This window comes from Felis catus, chromosome D2, assembly GCF_018350175.1.
Source record: "Felis catus isolate Fca126 chromosome D2, F.catus_Fca126_mat1.0, whole genome shotgun sequence".
Lineage (NCBI taxonomy): Eukaryota > Metazoa > Chordata > Mammalia > Carnivora > Felidae > Felis > Felis catus.
The window spans coordinates 44,013,928-44,032,889 of record NC_058378.1 but is presented as its reverse complement, the minus strand read 5'-3'; the positions used below and the strand labels follow the sequence as shown (position 1 = coordinate 44,032,889).

The 18,962-nt window shown below is 40.1% G+C and overlaps 1 protein-coding gene across 4 annotated transcripts in view; it reads left to right on the top strand.

Annotated features, from left to right (window-relative positions):
* Positions 1-18,962, top strand: part of GRID1 (glutamate ionotropic receptor delta type subunit 1) — a 698,930-nt gene that overhangs the window by 571,851 nt on the left and 108,117 nt on the right. For all 4 annotated transcript variants that reach the window (XM_045040238.1, XM_023240627.2, XM_045040236.1 and 1 more), the window contains 4 exons: positions 5,913-6,014; positions 7,456-7,653; positions 11,135-11,459; positions 12,660-12,798. In XM_045040238.1, the coding sequence (XP_044896173.1) occupies positions 5,913-6,014; positions 7,456-7,653; positions 11,135-11,459; positions 12,660-12,798 (764 nt within the window). The remainder of the gene's footprint in view (positions 1-5,912; positions 6,015-7,455; positions 7,654-11,134; positions 11,460-12,659; positions 12,799-18,962) is intronic.

Below are 18,962 nucleotides of genomic sequence, written 5' to 3'. Positions count from 1 at the left end.
CACTAGTTGTAAAATGTGAAATATAGGTTATTGATCTACTGTCTTGTTGGATATAGTTAAATATGAGATTTGAGATGAAGCAAACCTACTTTCTTTCCTTCCCTCACTCTCTCCCCAGGAAGTGGTGAGGCTCTGTATATGGAACTGGTCATATCCTGTGTCTGGGCTGTGAAGCAGTTAGACTGCCTCTCCTCTCCTTCCCTCCTCCCCATGAAAAGAGATGGCACTTCAAGAGACCTCTGTAACTAGATTATAGACCACAAAGCCCAGGCTTCCAAAGGAGGCCTGTCCCATTTATGGTTAATAGCCCTGCATTTATTAAATACAGGACCACTGAGTCCCAAATCCCCACATCTCACAACTCAAATGCTAACGTGAAGAACACCCCGATTAACTCAGGAAATATATTTTCCTGAGACCAGTGGGTTATGAAATTTATTCTCCAATTGGCTGATCTCTTGAACAGTTGTTTGTCATAATCAGATTTTGAGACCATATATCTCCTCTCAAGGGATGATTGTGCTCTAGCCTCTGGCTCCATCCATGCTTCTGGTCTGGGTAGAGCAGACCTCCTGGATGAATGAGAACCAGAGCTGTCTTATCAAATAGTGGCAGTTCTCGTATTGTTTAACAGTGCTGGAAATTAGTTTTTCAGGCACTGATCTTGACAGGTCAGCTGTCAAAAGTGGGTGTCTGTGGCCATAAAATTCATCGATCCCATAAACAAAATTCTGTCTGCAAAATACAAGGGGAAGTCAGAGTAGATGCACTTATGTACAAATGAAATGGTCTGCAGCTGTATGAGTAAGTGTCAGGACTTCTACAGGGGAAAGCTTTTTCTGGCTTCCCATTTATCAAGCCTATCAGCCTCATTTGGTTTCATTGACTTAAACTTTTTCCTCGGCATTCTGAGCCAAGAGAACCAGGCAGCCTCAGGAAGGAGGCAGAATACAGTCTCCTAATTTTGATCGGCGGCAAGCTTGGAAATCTATTTAAAGGCTTTATTTTATTTTTAAAAAATCCCCCTAGAGTCTTCTGTTTGGACCATGGTTTTTCTGGTCTTATATATCAAGTGTTCAGAGGGATGGCTCAAAAATGATGAAGGTTTGGGACGCCTGGGTGGCTCAGTCGGTTAAGCGTCCGACTTCAGCTCAGCTCATGATCTCACTGTTCCTCAGTTTGAGCCCCGCGTTGGGCTCTGTGCTGACAGCATGGAGCCTGGAGCCTGCTTTGAGTTCTGTGTCTCCTCTCTCTGCCCCTCCCCTACTCCTTCCTCTGTCTCTGTCTCTCTCTCTCTCTGTCTCTCTCTCTCTCTCTCTGTCTCATTAGAAATGGTGAAGGTTTACTGCTCTCATCTTAAGATTTGGGTAAGAACACAAGGCTTTGTAGAAATGGGGGGATTCACTCAGCCTGGGGCACTCGGCTTCAGGCTGATGTGAGGGAATAATAAACTTCCCTGCCCAACTGAAGGATCTTGGATCCTGGAACATGGTTGTACTTTGATGTGTTTGAAGGCAGAATTTTGGTTTCACTTTGAAGTATCTTTTCTTTCTCTGTCAGAGTACAGGATGCCCTGAAGGCCAGGGAGAGAGAGGTCTACATTAAAAAACAAAAACACACAAAAATAAAAACCTTTAAGTCCTAAATACTTTCAGACAAAAAATAGGGGTAATTACAGGCTTGGAGGATTTTTTTTCCCTCTCATGTAGTTGAGCTTTGATTTAAATGGCTTTGCCTTAGGATTGCTGTATTTCTTTCTTGGTGGAGAAGGATTGTCTTCATGGAGCTAGACCTCAGCAGTGGCCACTTCCCCATCTCCAAACCCAGTAGGCTCATGGGGTCCACACCATCTTGGAGAGGTCATAGAATGGGAGATGTCATGCTGGATGAACCCACAGTTGCCTCTTCTAGGCATTAGGCACCCCAAGGCCACAGCTCCTGACAGCCAAGGGGACCCTCAGACTGGCCTTGACAAACAAACAAATTATTTGACTTTGATCACTCCCCTCCATTCAGTCCTTAGTCATACAAATACATGTGACAGGATTTTGTCACATATACTAGTTATTTCAATCAACAGCTTATTTTCCTTCCTGTGTAAGTAGGTGAAAAACCTGTTGAAAACATATAACACTGTCAAGAAGTCGTAATGATTATTCATAATTCCACCACCTGGATATATAACCATATTACATTTTAACAAAGCTCCTCCCATTTTTACCACCACCCTTTTAAAGAAACATAATTAAGGTTTTATTGCACAGTTTTTATATCCTGATTCTTTACTTTGTCATTATTATTTTATAACAGATTATTTCAAAGCGACTGTTTTTTTGAATAGCCCCTGAACATTTGGTAGGCAGGGAAGTTACTTTTATTTTACTTTTTATACAAGAAAATGGAATCTCAATGGAGTCATATTTATTTAAAAAATATTTGTAGACTGCCTTTTGTGTTTTAAGCACCACAGTAAAACATACTGTCTGAGGTCATTCAGGTAAGTGGTAGAAACAACCAGAATATCAGTCAGCTGACTACTGAACATATGCTGCTTTCATATCTCCAAGTTCCTATCTTCTTCCCCAAATCTTTACCATACAGAGTAAGTTGACATTTGAGAGAAGAACATGGCATTCAAAGCAAGGTTGGAAACTCTAAGATGAGAATAAGCAAGGTAAGGTCTAGTCCAATGGCCCAAATTTCTAGACAGTTTATGAAGACAAGGTTTTAATCTCAGTGGACAGGATAACAAACCCAAATAGCACAGTAGGATCACGGACTGAGGTCCAATATGGAAGACACTGGAGATGCTTTCTACTGCAGTGTATAATTGGAAATTGCGCCAAACATTGCATTAGCTGTGAGGAATGTATGACACTAATGTAACATCTTAAATAGGGGAAACTGGGTGTAGGGTATATGGGCAGTCTCTAAACTGCCTCTACAACTTTTCTGTTTATCTAAAACTATTCTAAAGTGGAAACTTATTTTTAAAAAAATATGAATAAGAATGTACCAGACCCAACCAAAGAGGGATGATATTACAGGCAGAAGGAACTACAGGTAGGGTCAGGAAGAAGCATGCTGTGTGAGGTGCATGAGGAAGGTGCAGGGTTTGGTGGGGTTGGCATAGACTGTGCCTACGTAAACTGAAGTAAGCTGATGGTCGGGCTTGGATCTCAATGAGGACGGCCTTTCTTTTAGGCCAAGCTTCAGAGTGTTTGAATATATTCTGTAGGAAATAGGAAGTTGTTCTAAAATTTTCATTGACACAGATCGTGTCTCAGTTTGTTTATTACAAGGATATATATCAGCATGGTGGAGGAGGCTATAAGAGAGAGAGGTTGGGGGTAACGAGATCAGTGAGGAGGCTATGGCAATACTCTGGGGCAGAGGTGCTGCTGCCTTGAGCCAGGCAGGGGGCTAGAAAAAGAAGGTTGTATGGACAGGCATTGAGAGGCAGAGCCCTTCTCACAGCTGAGCTAAAACTCTAGAAGGACAGGGCTTCATTCCAACTGCTTTTTCCTGTGCCTCCGTTCTCCATTCCTATGACTGATTACAATCCCACTAGACAGCCAGGTAAAATTTCTTTGATCAAGGCCAAACATGGCCCCACTCCAGGTGCTTGCTCATCTAAGCCAGGGTAGCACAGAGTTCAGATGCCCCTTCACCTGTGCCAAGGGGGTTTGGCAGCACGTTAGGAATTCATGCCTTGCTGCAAGGCAGAATATCTTGTACTTGGAACTCACATGTTATCATTAGGACAAGATTGCCTTCATTATGACTCTTTCAGTCATTGAGGTGGTCCAAGGGACCTTCTTAACACCACCCAACTCAGTTGGTGCAGGTTACCCATCAGGGCTAAGCAGCTCCAATGCCTGATAGTTATGCGAATAAGATGCAAGCAGCCCAAATACACATCATGAGTCCCCTCGTCCATGTCAGAAGGTCCAAAGAATGTAGGGAATCAACACCTTGACTCTTTTTGTCTGGGTTTATCTCTTCCCTTTGACCAGAATTTAGACCCAGATGCAGGAAGTGATTCTGGGTCCAGTGCTATTTCCTGAGACCCAGTGGAGAAATAGCCATGAGCTTTCATTCTGATACCAGTTACCAGAGCATGGCATCTTTGCTATCCTTGAACAGGACTTTGGGTAGATTTTAACTTTGCTCTTTACTGCAGTGCCTCTGAAATTAATTAGTGGTGGCTGTGAGGAGCTCCTCAGAGCACATGGCCATGCTCTTAACTAAATGATTCATTCATCACCACTAGGTATCCTATTACTTAGGATGGAGTGAGTCTTAGTTGGCATTGTGTGCAAAGTGACAGCTGGAGTTTCCATGTTCCTTTTAAACCAGGTTACAACCATGTATCTCATTCTGATGTTCCTGCTTTAGGTCTCGGGGTTCTAGTATCTTCCAGGTGGAATGGTCCTACAGATTTTGCAACTGTGGCCTCACAGTCAGAGCTCAGTGTGCAGACCCTGCTGTATACATCAAGGCTACAGGACATGCTGGGAAAATAGAAGTGTCCTTAGGTGGTACTACTGGTGGCTTCTTTAGGACACCTGGTGACATTTCTCCACAGATGAATAGTTCTGTTCAGCCTAACTAGGGTACTTGTGGACTTTTTCTGATGAAGAGTAGATGCTGCCTGCAGTGGTTTGATTATTTGATTATTTAACCCCTTGCTACTTAAATGGTGGCCATAGATCAGCAGCAGCAGTGTCACCTGGGAGCTTGTTAGACAGGAATAATCACAGGCTCCAGAATCAGAAAGTGCATATTAAATCCCTGGGTAATTTGTGTGCATATTATAGTTTGAGGATCACTGCTTTAATCTATAGCAGTGGTTTACAATCCTGGCTGTGCATTAGAATCACCTGGGAAGCTAAAATATTCATATCTAGCCCACTACAGACCAATTAAATTTGAATCTCTGGGGGTGAGTCCCAGCCTTCAATATGTTTAAAAGCCTTCTTAAGAGAATCTAATATGCAGTGACCTAGAAGAACAGGGTTTCTCGATGAGGATTGCTGGGGAAGTATTAAGATCCCTCAGTGCTGGGATCCTGATTAAGTTCCCTTGAGATGGGCGCTGGTATCTGTATTTTGTTTACATTTCACCAATTAATGATTGAGAATCATTGATCAGACAAAAAAGTTCATCATGGTTGCCCGGACGCTACAGGGATGCAGAGAGGGGAAGCAGGTCCCAAGAACTTCTGTGTCTCCTGTTGTTTCTGAGCCAGGATAGGGTATCCTTGACCACCTCAGGGTGCCTGTCAGAGATGCATCAGCCTATTGGATAAACTCTGCAAGCTCAGGAAAATGTGGTGGATCAGAGTATGTGTATTCTTAGCCTATACCTGCATATCAAGCAAAATTATGAAATATGCATTACAGTGAAGACAGGCAGTGAGCTCTTGACCTTTGCACTAGGCATCAGGGTGCAAAACAAGCTGTACATGTGGGTCTTTGTTACCTGGTTCACTGCTGATTGTCATCCTGCCCTGGTGGCAGCGATGGCTGAACTCAAGGGCCCTCTGGCCCAGGCAAGTAAAGTTGTAATTAAGAAAGAAGACACTTTGTGGGAGACACAGTGACATGACCTCAGTGAGCAGGCAGAATAAAATTATACAGAAATATTCATTCTAGAAACAAGTTCTTACCGATTGGTTTTATTTTAAAGACGTGGCAGGTCCTTGAGTTCCAGATGAGCTGATGGAAGAAGTGGAACTTTCTATCACACCTGTATTCTTTCTAAGGTTTGAAGATGGCTCTGAGTGTCTGGGAAATGGATTGGACTGCTGTCCGCCTCTGTGCCTGACTCAAGATCCCAGTTTAGGAGACGAGCTCCTAGGTGCACACAGGTGCCCATTCTGTCCCTCACACTCCCTTTTTCCTTCACAGTTGGCGACGTGGGACTCAGAGAAAGGTCTGAATGGCAGCCTGCAAGAGAGGCCCATGGGCAGCCGCCTCCAAGGACTGACTCTCAAAGTGGTGACTGTCTTGGTAGGATCATGGGCATATTGGGGAGGTTCACCATTCAGGATTTTGAGCTAGAGGCTTCTCTCCATGTGGTTTAATACTGGGTTTGGAGAGAAGGGGATCTTGAGTAGTGGCTTGAGTGTTCATAAGGCCTCTTTGGCAAATAATTTTGTAAATAATGACGTAAGAGTAAGATCGGAGATTCTGCCCCAGGGCCTTCCATGGGAGGTGACTGGGCTGCTCTACAGAAAGATCACAAATCTGGATCCACTGCTGGCCCATCTCTACCTGCTCCTGGATGTAAACAGTATGTTGACCTACTCGTGGTCCTTAAGAGAACTTTGCTGGTAGCCAGAGTCCCCAGAAAGATGCTCGGAGGAGGACATTCTCCCAGCACCCAATCCTGCTGATGACCCCCATGTGGCACAGACTTTATAATGAAAACCATTTGTTGCAATTTTTCTGCATGGATGTCCTGGAATCATAGACTTTTAGATCTTTAAGAGATCTTAGAATCATCTTCTTTTCAATTCCTTCACCTTTCCAGAGCTGTAGGAGACATTTTGGATTTACTTCTTATCAGCTGGCCAGACATGGTTCAAATGTCCCCTCTGTTGCATCAGGCACTGACATCTCCTTGGCTCTAGAAGCCTTTGGCAGCAGTGTTCCTGCATTCCCTGAATGCACATCACATAATAGGCATTATACCCCCCCCCCACACACACACACTCCCAGTTAAATTAATGAGGTACGTTCTCTGAGGCTATTTGCCAAAAGTCCACTGTTGGTCAGTTTCACAGGATTGTGGCGGGGAAGGCTGAGGTGTTTTTCAGAGGACCGCATGCCCTACAGGAGCACACATGACAAAGCACAGAATGTGTGAATGTGGCTTTGGGCTCGGACACTGTGGGGTTTAATTCTGTCCTGTCCTTTGACTTATGGTATGACATTCTCCCATGAATCAGAATCCATTTTCTAGTACAATCTGATAGATGTAATTCTGTCTTCTCTCAATCAAACATCATAGAGCTTTTACTGTAGTTCTTTATCCTGGATGAGAAGTAACCACAGTTCTTATGTGGGTCCTGAAGAATTATGGCATTTCCTAAGGACAGAGTCCTGAATGTCACAAATGAAGGAATAAAAACAAATCATGTCATTCTGGCAATGGGGTTCTGGGCAGAAGTTGGGATAGCATCACACAGGACAAGTAAATCTCCATTCCTCCATCAATATGCTGGTTGCAGGGATCTTCCTATGTACTATGCTCTGAGTTTCCATAAACTGCTTTAAAAAAGGGCAGAGATGTTCAGACTCCAGCCCTAAATTGCGCATATACATGCCCATGTTGGGAAACATTCTAAAGCTATGATTCATCAGGTTGATCTTTCCAATAATACCCTGGAAATATATGTGTTAATGAACCTGTTATTTAATTGAAGAACATCCATTCTGTTGTCCTCAGGAAGAGCCTTTCGTGATGGTGGCTGAGAACATCCTTGGACAGCCCAAGCGCTACAAAGGGTTCTCCATAGATGTCCTGGATGCATTGGCCAAAGCTCTGGGCTTCAAATATGAGATTTACCAAGCCCCCGATGGCAGGTATGGTCACCAGCTCCATAACACCTCCTGGAACGGAATGATCGGGGAGCTCATCAGCAAGGTAGGTCCCAAAAGCAGGACCATGGGGAGGGGCACCCTAGTCTGCCTCTGGGGTGATATCTAAATTTGATCCATTAGGCAGTTAGAACCTTGGAACTAACTAAACAAACCACAGCCTACCACTCACTCTTTACTCACTAAGACTCTCTTTTCTTCAACCCACCCATTTCTGCTCTTTTATTTCTCTCATTTCCTGGAACTCTGTGTTTTCCTTCAGTGCTGATTGCTGTCTTTCCTTTTGAGCCTATCTGCTGAGCCTGCTTTATAATACACCTTCTTGAAACCTACCCCCATATTTGGGCTGAAATAAGAACTTAGTTCTCATGGGAAGTTAATGAATGCTTATTCTTTTCTCCCTCATGACCCACAGGTGGGGTGTGTATATGCAAGTGTGTGTGTGTGTGTGTGTGTGTGTGTGTGTGTGTGTGTGTGTGAATGGGTGTGTGCATGTGTCTGTATTGTTGTGTGTAAGTGATACAGCATTCCCTACCTCCTCAGATTAGTTTCAAATAATTACTCTTCCTGTCTCCTATAGAGCCTGGATCCTCATTGAGACTCATGGTATGAGGCCAGTTCACTGTGTTCCCATCCAAGCTTCCTGTCCTCCCATGACCTCTGGGTCATTTCCTTACAATCATTTATGATGGTGGTATCTGCTAAAGCCTTCCCTCTCTAGTGTTGATGTTGCCACCAACTTTGATGTTTCTGACATCCCTATGGACAACCCTGGGCTCCCAGCGTTTTGACCGCCTCACCTCCAGTGACCTTTGTTTGTGCTCCACATCAGCACCGTACAGATGCATCTTGTTAGCGTCCTACATACTACTGTCACTGTCTCACTCCATGACGACTGCCTGTTAACCTTCTGACTCTTTTGAACCTTTGCTCCTAAAACATTGGTCCTTTCCTTTATAAACTCATAAAGGCAGACCAAATGTCTCCAATTTCCCCTAAGATTTTTTTAAAAAAACTTTGTTGAAGTATTAATTTATATATGAAATTCACCCATTTAGGATATACAATTCAATGATTTTTAGTGAATCTACTGAGTTGTGCAACCATCATCATAATCTAGTTTTAAATTTGTTAATGTTTATTTATTTTTGAGGAAGAGAGAGAGACAGAACATGAGTAGGGGAGGGGCAGAGAGAGAGAGGGAGACACAGAATCCAAAGGAGGCTCCAGGCTCTGAGCTGTCAGCACAGAGGCCAATGTGGGGCTCACACTCACAAGCCATGAGATCACGACCTGAGCCAAAGTCAGACGTTTAACCAACTGAGCCACCCAGGTGCCCCTCGTTTTAGAATAATTCCATCAACCCAGTGATATCCCTCATACTTATTTACAGTTAATCCCATTCCCAACCCCAGCCCTAGGCAACCATTGATCTATTTTCTATCTCTATAGAAATACTTTTGTGAACATTTAACATAAATGAAGTCATATGATATATGGTCTTTTGTATCTGCCCTGTTCCACTGAGGTTCATTCTTCTGTAAGAATTTTGTGCCCTTGTGATACTGCATCCTTCCCTGCCTGGTGTGCCCTCAGTGGTTGATCAGATAATGCTGTTCCCTTCATCTTTTGTGATTCTTTTTGTTCTGGGTTTCTTATTGTACTGAAACCCTGACTTGATTATATTATCTACCCGCTGACTCTGACATCCAAGTTGCTGCATGGAATTAGAGGAGAAAATCACAAATTTGCTCAGATGGGTATGTGAACAATGTGTGGTCTCTAACCTCAGCTAGGTCTTCAGGACAGCCCAAGTTCCTTACCTTGTGCTTTGTTGGGCCCCTCAGCGATATCCCATAGAGATTGTTTTCCTCATGTTACAAGCCATCCCTCTACCTGTGTCATGAGTCGATCCCTTGTACTTCTTCTGGACCTGGTTTAATTAATTACTTTTCCTTATTCCTATGTTTGTAAACCTATCCTGCTCCACTAGATCTCTTCTTAATCCTTCATTATGGTCTGAACTCTCTAAATCTTTAAAAATAAATCCCTGGATCTTGAGTTTTTGAAAAAAGAGGCAAGAACCAGAGATGCAAATGTAACAACTCTAAGAGGAGAGCTTCACCAACGTTACCTCCAACATTTTTTCTCCTTGCTCTAGATATGTTGTTGGATTTCAGTTTTGTTTTATTTTATTTTATTTTATTTATTTTTTTATATTATTTTTTGGATTTCATAGTTTACAATATCAGTATATCTGCTGCCCCTCTAGCTCATATATTAGACCTGATAATTTTTTTTCTGATAAAATCTTTCTGTGTATGTTTTCCCAATTTACATATGCAGGTTGAATTAGTTGTTAGAGCTGGTTATTCTAAAACCTAGTTTTATTTTTATTTTTATTTTTTGAGGAGATATTTTATTTTCTTCTTTTATTATTTTATTGTTATTTTGAGAGAGAGAGTGTGTGTGTGTGTCTGTGCATGAGCGGGGGAGGGGCAGAGGGAGAGAAAGAATCTCAAGCAGGTTCCATGCCTAGTGCAGATACAGGGGTCAATCTCACAACCCTGAGATCATGACTAAGCTGAAATCAAGAATCGGATGCTCAACCGACTGAGCCACCTAAATGCCCCTAAAATAAACCTAGTTCTGTTGATGCCTCCCACTTAGAGGTCCAAGAGTCAAGATCAGGATGGTCATTATATATTTTAGTGCTCCAGTGGTTTAAGTGGGGACTCCAGGCCCATTATTGGCTGCCACCATCCATCTAGGCATAAGTATCCTAACCTCCACCAGTCTTGGCAGCTTTAATCTCACATCTAACTCCATCTTAATGGAGTCTTTGTCTATTTTAAAATTAATCCCATCTTGGAAAGCAGAAATCTTGCAAGTTGCTTTAGAGGTCACAGTACAGAGTGCCCAGAGAGTCTCTTTACAACGTGGCTTTACTATATGAAGAATCAACCCATATGTCTGAGAGGCCATGAATTAAGGGCAGTGGACAATCAAGAGAAGTAGATAACCCCTTTTTGCTTGGAGGACATTACTCTCTGGCATAGAGTCTACATACAAAACAACCAGGGACCGAGACATCGATGAGATATAAAGTAGTTGTACAACTCACCGTATAATTTCTGAAGAACCTCGGAAAAGGGAGACATCATGTGGGCTAATGGAAGTTTGGAGAGGCTTAATGGAGGTATAAGAAGGATGCAGATAAGCCTAGAAGAAGAGAGAAGGGACTTCTTGGTGGGGGGCAGGGATGGAGTAGAGGGAAATACCAGCAAAAGAAAGAAGATAGGGATAGTTTGTGAGAAGAACAAGAAAGTAAAGACAAACTACAATTCAAGCAGACAATTTAGTGCTGGATTATTTTTTTTTTACAGTATTCAAGGTCACGGCGTGTCACCTCTTGAATCCATTTCCTCTGGACCGTAACCCAAAGGGCAGAGGGCGAGCCTTGACACAGGGTGGGACCCAGCAGGAAGCTGAGGACTGCTTTCTGATCAGATGATTTTGCCTTTCAGAGAGCAGACTTGGCCATCTCTGCCATCACGATCACCCCGGAGAGGGAGAGCGTTGTGGACTTCAGCAAGCGGTACATGGACTATTCAGTGGGGATCCTAATCAAGAAGCCCGAGGAGAAAATCAGCATCTTCTCTCTTTTTGCTCCATTTGATTTTGCTGTCTGGGCCTGCATTGCAGCCGCCATCCCTGTGGTGGGTGTGCTCATCTTTGTGCTGAATCGGATACAGGCCGTGAGGGCTCAAAGTGCTGCCCAGCCCCGACCATCCGCTTCGGCCACCTTGCACAGTGCCATCTGGATAGTCTACGGCGCCTTCGTACAGCAAGGTACTTTCCTGGTTTCCTGATGTTGCTGTAGCTCTACGGGCCTGGAAGAACTTGCCCATTGGCAGATTCCTTAGATGCGTTTTGCCAAAGTCCTTTTAAATGCAGTTTTATTTAATCTCTAGAACGATACTGATATCATGCTGCACTCAGTTTCTCTGAGTTATATCAGATAGAAATTAAATGAAGTGACAAGGAACTCAACTTCAAAGCCTAATTCTGCACTTTAGATAAAATTGACTTTGGAGTTCTGCTTTGCACTTTTCTCCCCTCCCACATCGGATTGATTGTTACGCACATGGGGTATGTCAGATGAAACTGAATCTCACTTAAATTTGAAGTCTTAATAGGAAAAAAAAAATCACAATTGTTTTGTAATCATCTAAGCAGCACTCCATCCATTCTTGAGATACAAAGTCCCCTTTCTTTGTGAAGTCTGGAGAGCACTTGGTGAGTTACAGGATTATGCAGTTTGGACCAAAACAACAAATTGCAAAGTTCCCTAATGTGAGTGTTGGCCTTATTTGCACCATGGCAAAGCCTGTAGCACCTGTTTGCAAGGTTACATAAGAACAGTCAGTGAGAAGCTTTCTTCTGCTACCACCTAAGGGACCAGGGAGAAATAATTGGCCTCAACGGGGCAGCTTCTGACTGCAAGTCACAGGCAATGATTTCTGAAAATCCCAGGGAAAAAAAAAGTCGTCTAGTGAGGGCTGAATATTAATAAAAGTGATATCTCATTTCTGAGGTTTGAAAGAAAGCTGGGGAACCCTCCAGGTAGGAGGTAATTCTATATTTACAGAATTCCTGAGACTACTCTCTATGAATCTGAAATTCGAAAAGGATCTTACATCAGGTTGCAGCCCTGGAAACAACACAGGGAGGTAGAGTCTTCTAACTGGAAGATTTGATATTCAGAACTCTATCCTTGGCATTTTGACAAACACCACATCACTAAAAGGCCAATCCTACGTTTTTTTCGTATCTGGTGGGCCTTCATTCCTTTCTGAGATTGGCGGGCTTTGGGTTTTTTCCCAGAATTGTCATTGTGGTCCCCCATAACCAGTCAGCAAATCACTCCCCTGTTCCCCAGCCCATCCCCAGTGGTGGTTCCCTAAGCCAGGCTTCAGGCTGGAGTACTTCTGTGGGGATGGGAGTGAGAATGGAAGCCCAGGACCAATCCACTGTGCTGGCCCCCTGCAGGTGGCGAATCCTCAGTGAACTCCATGGCCATGCGCATCGTGATGGGCAGCTGGTGGCTCTTCACCCTCATCGTGTGCTCCTCCTACACGGCGAATCTTGCTGCATTCCTCACCGTGTCCAGGATGGACAACCCCATAAGGTAAGATCCAGTCATCCTTCTAGATTAGGACCACTCAGCTCCGAGAGGCTGTAAAGAGAGCATGTAGTCTTGTCCAGGGCAGCCTGGTGTCATGGAGGCAGATGACTTAGATCCCAGATCTGCAAGTTAATTATTATGATCTTTAGCCCATAAGGAACTTCACTCCTGTTGTATTTTATTTCATACACAATTAAATAAATGTATAAATGAATTAAATAATACTTCTCTGAACATTGAAATGCTGCTTGTAAGACTAAGAAATCAAAACATTAAAAATTAACAAATTAAATTTCCTCAGGCATTTAAGTGTTGATTACAAACTTATTTAATCAAAATTTTCTAAACATTAAATTAAAATTAATTAAGACCACAAGTGTAAGATGTTTCTTTCAAATCCTCAAACACCTTAAAATTATTTTTAAAAACCTGTCATTATCACAGTGATTGGAAAACTTATTTCACATATATTTATAAAATTATAAAATTACTGAAACCAGGGAATGAGAACGTTTCTTTATTTTATCAAAGTGGTAAAAATATGGCATAAAAGAATTAGTTCAACATGGTGAAATAAATTGGAAATGCCTCTGTTTTAGGAGATTTCCACATATTATGTAAATTGCAAATGAACTTGGGGAAAGTGAAGGGGTATTGGAAATGTGGGTGCTGAGGTGACCAAAGGCACTGATCTAGTCTGCATTTCCTTGGGTACAATGTTGGCTTCACTGTCATCTCTCACTTGATCCCTGATTAAGGTTTTCTGTGTCCCTGCCTTCAGTGATTTCTCCTTGAATTCATCACACTATCATTATATGGATTCTTTTGATCCATAGCCCTACTGGTCATCCACATTTAACCAGCTAATACAACTCCCAACTGCCTATTTAAAACACTTCGGATGCTGGGCAGGATTCAAAATTTAGTATGAAATTATCCAGTTTTATTTTTTGGTTTACAATTTTACTGAGATAATTACATATTCACATGCAGTTATAAGGAATAATGCAGAGAGATCTCATGATATTCTCTAACTGGTTTCAGCCTGGTGGTGACATTTTGCAAAAACTATTGTATCTTATCACAACCAGGGTATTGACATTAATACAATTGACTGATTCTATTCTGATTTCTCCTCTTGTACTCATTACTCTGTGCATGTGTGTGCATATTGGGTTCTACACAATCTTTTCACATGTGTAGATTTGTGTATTCACCACCATAGTATGGGTGCTAAAGAATTTTATTCCTGTAAGGATCCCTTGTGTTTTCACTTTATAACCACACCCATCTGCGTCACACTTCTTCCCCTCTAGTCTTGTTCTTTTTTTTTTTTTTTTTAATTTTTTTTAACGTTTATTTATTTTTGAGACAGGGAGAGACAGCATGAACGGGGGGTGGGGGGCGGTCAGAGAGAGAGGGAGACACAGAATCTGAAACAGGCTCCAGGCTCTGAGCTGTCAGCATAGAGCCTGACGCGGGGCTTGAACCCACGGACCGCGAGATCATGACCTGAGTCGAAGTCGGATGCTTAACCGACTGAGCCACCCAGGCGCCCCCCCTCTAGTCTTGTTCTTAACCACTGGTGGCCACTAGTGTGTTCTCCTCTTCTAAAATGTTGACATTTCAGATATGTTATATAAATGGAATCGAACCTTTTGGATTGCGTTTTTCATTCGGCTTAATTCTCTGGAGATTCATCTGGGTTGGTGTGTGTATTACTAGTTCATTGCTTTTTGCCACTTAGTGGTATCCAGTGTACCGCAGCTTGTTCACCAGCTCACACTTTGAAAGACATCTGGGTTGTTTCCAGTTCTGTGCAATTATGAATAAAGTCACTATGGATATTTGTGTGAAGAAATTTTCATTTGTTTGTGCTACATATCCAAGAGTGCAATTGCTGGATCATGTGGTAATTGCATGTTTTATAAGAAAGTATCAAGCTGTATTCCAGAGTGACTGTGGAATATTATGTTACTACTACTAGTGATGTGGGAATGATCCAGTTTCTTTGCATCTTTGCCAGCATTTGGTATTTTCACTATTTTTTATTTTATCATTTTCATAGGCATGGATTGATAACTCATTCTGGTTTTAATTTGCATTTCCCTGATGAGTAGTTGTGGTGAACACCTTTTCATGTGCTCATTGCTATCGATATAGTATTATTCTCTTTGGTGAAATATCCATTTATGTATTTTTCCCATTTTCTAATTGGATTGTTTGACTATTACTGTTGTGTTTTGGAAGTTCTTTATATATTTTAGATACTAGTTCTTCATCAAACATGTTGTTTGTAAATATTTTCTCCACTCTGTACTTTCTCTTTTCAACCCTTAACAAGATCTTTCACAAAGAAAAGCTTTTAATTCTGTAAAGTCCAATTTATAAATTTATTCTTTTGTGGATCATACCTTTGGTGTCAAGTATAACTCTTGCCTAGCCATAGACCATGAAGATAATCTCCTGTTTTTTGTGTTTTTCCTAAAAGCTTTGTAATTTTACATTTTGTATTTCAGTCCACAGTCAATTTTGAGTTAATTTTTTATAAACTGTATATATATATATGTGTGTGTATATATATATATATATATATATATATATATATATATATATGGTTTTGTCTATGAATGTCCAATTGCTTTTGCATCATTTATTAAAAAGACTATCCTTTTTTCATTGAATTTCTTTTGTGATTTGTCAGTAATCAGTTTGGGCATGTGTGAGTTTCTGAGTTTTCCATTTTTCCATTCAGTTCCATTGATGATGTGCCTATCCCTTTGCCAGTACTACACTATCTTGATTACTATTGCTACAGAGTAAACCTTAATATGTGGACAGAGTGACTCATCCTATTTTATTTTTCTTTGTTAAGATTGTTTTAACTATTCTAGGGCCTTCACCTTTCCACATAAATTTTAGAGTAAGCTTGTCTGTGTTTATAAAGAATTTTTCCATGGCTTTGATAGGAATTGCATTAATTATAGTTGAAATTGCATTAAACTGATAGATCTTAGCTTGCTGAGACTATTTATCATGAATGGGTATTGGATTTCTCAAATTTTTTTTTTTTTTTGCATTGCTTGACATGACCATATGATTTTTCTTCTTTAGCTTATTAATACAATAGAGTACATTGATTGTTTTTCAAATGTTACGTACCTTGAATGAATCTCACCTGGTCACTATCTATGATTCTTTTCATATATTTTTGGATTCTGTTTGCTGATATTCTGATTGAGGATTTTTGCATCTACCTTCATGAGAAATAGAGGTTTGCACTTTATTTACTGTACTTTTTTTGTCTAGTTTTGGTTTCAGGGTGACACTGGCTTCATAAATAAAATGATTTAGGAAGTCTTCCCTTATCTTCTATTTTCTGGGAGAGATTATATAAAGTTGATGTTAATTCATCCTTAAATGTTTGGTATAATTCTCCAGGGAAACCATCTAGAAGATTTCATATTCTTAGAGCTTTTAAATTAATAATTAAAATTTTCATAGCTATAGGGCAATTCATATTGTCTATTTCATCTTCAAGTCTAGTTGGTTTATAGTGCTGTTCATATTTTCCATTTACTTGCTGATCTTCTGTTGTTGTTGTTTATCAATTATTGAAAGTGGGATATTAAACTCTCTGACCATTTTTTTCAGAACTGCCTATTTCTCCCTTCAATTTTATCAATTTTGATTCATATATGTTGAGACTCTATTGTTAGGTGTAGATTTGTTTCTAATTGGAATTTTTTAATACTCTTATCGAATGACCCTTTTATCATATATAATGTCCTTCTTTGTCTCTTATAAAAACTTTTCCCTTAAAGTTTACTTTGTCTGATATTAGTGTAGCCACTCCAGTTCTCTTTTGGTTATTCTTTGCACAAAATATATTTTTATTCTTTCGTTTTCAATCTGTCTTGGAATCTAAAGTGAGTCATTTCTATACAACATGTAGTTCAATTATGTTTTTTAATCCATTCTACCAGTCTCAGTTTTAATTGGAGACTTTAATCCATTTACATATAATGTAATTAGTGATAAGGAAGAACTCACTTCTGCCCTGTTGCTATTTGTTCTCTATGTCTTACACCTCTTTTGTTCCTCATTTCCTCCATTACTGCTTTCTTTTGTGTTAAATAGATATATTTTATATACCATTTTAATTCTCATGCTATTTCTTTTACTATATATTTTTGGGTTATATTTTTAGTGGTTGCCCCAGGCATTTCAAATAACATCTTAATTCATAACAATTTAATTTGGAGTAAAGCAAACTTTAGTTTAATAGTATAAAAAAATGTTTCTCCTATGTCACTCTGTTCCACTCCACCCCTGCCACAACATCTCCTTTTTGAAGCTGTCTGATCCCTTACTTTTTAGGAAGTAATTAAACATTTTTTCCCCAATTTATTCAATGGAAAGTCTCCTGTATTTTTAATTTTTAAATTATTTTATTTTATTTTATTAATGTTTATTTATGAAAGACAGAGAGAGTGCAGGTGGGGAGGGGCAGAGAGAGAGGGGGACAGAGGATCCAAAGCAGGCTCTGTGCTGACACAGCAAGCCTGATGCAGAGCTCAAACTCGTGAACCGTGAGATCATGACCCGAGCCAAAGTTGGATGCTCAACCGACTGAGCCACCCAGGTGCGTGCCCCTAAATTATTATTTTTTATTGTTTTTAACTTAGTGGATAAACTTCACAATTTGTTTTAAGACAACTTTAGATATTAGAATAATTATTAAAATACATGTTTATAGTTTTTAATTTTAATTTCTAAATTGTGGTAATATATACATAACAGAAATTTTATCATTTTAATCACTTTTAAGTGTATAGCTTAATGTCATTAAGTATGTTCACATTGTTCTACAAACATCACCACCATCCATCTCTAGAATACTTCATACTGCAAAACTGAAAGTCTATACAATACTCCCCATTCCCCACTTCCCTGACCCTGGAAACCACCATTCTGTTTTCTGTCTCTATAAATTTGACTATTCTAGGTGCCTCATATTAGTGAAGTAATACAGTTTTTGTCCTTTTATGACTGGCTTATTTCACTGAGCATATATTAAAGTTTCATCCATGTTGTAGCATGTGTCAGAATTTCCTTCCTTTTTAAAGCTAAGAAACATTCCATAGTATGCTAATACCACATTTTGTTTATCTATTCATCTGTTGATAGACACCTGAGTTGCTTCCATCCTTTGGCTATTTAATAATGCTGCTCTAAACGTGGGTGTACAGATATATGTTCAGTATATCTTTTCAGTACTTTCAGGTATACAGTCAGAAGTGGAATTACTGGATCATCTGATAATTCTATGTTTAATTTTTTCTTTCTTTCTTTCTTTCTTTCTTTCTTTCTTTCTTTCTTTCTTTCTTAGGAACTACTTTATCATATTCAACAGCAGTTCCACCATTTCACATTCCCACCAACAACTCACAAAATTTCTAGTTTCTTCACATCCTCACCCTCACTTGTTTTTCTGTTTTGTTTTTGTTTTCATAATAGCTGTCCTAATGGGTGTGAAGTGGTATCTCATTTTGGTTTTGACTGGCCATTTTCCTAATAATTAGTGATGTTTAGCAGCTTTTCATGTGTTTATTGTCCCTCTGCATATTTTCTTTGGAGAAATGTCTATTTAAATTTATTGCCCATTTTTAATCGGGTTGTTTGTTTTTGTTACTGAGTTGTAGTTTTGTATGTATATTCCAGGTATTACTCTCTCATCAGATATTGTTTTGTAACTATCTTCTCCCATTTTATGGGTTGCCTTTTAATTCGGTTGGTAGTGTCCTTGGGCGCAGAGAAATTTTTAATTTTGGCGAAGTCCATATTATCTGTTCTTTATTATTGTTGTTGTTGCCTTTGCTTTTTTGTTATTTCTGAGAAATCATTGCCAGATCCAATGTCATGAAATTTTTCATACATTTTCTTCTAGGAGTTATACAGTTTTAGGTTTTATTTTTAGGTCTCTGATCCATTTTGTTAATTTTTTAACATGAACTAAGGTAAGGGTCCTACTTCTTCTTTTGCATGAGGATACCCAGCTTTCCCAGCACCATTTGTTAAAAAGACCGTCCTTTTCTCATTGAATGGTTTTTACACCTTTGTTTGAAATCATTTGGCCATATAATGTGATAATATTTCTGGAGCTT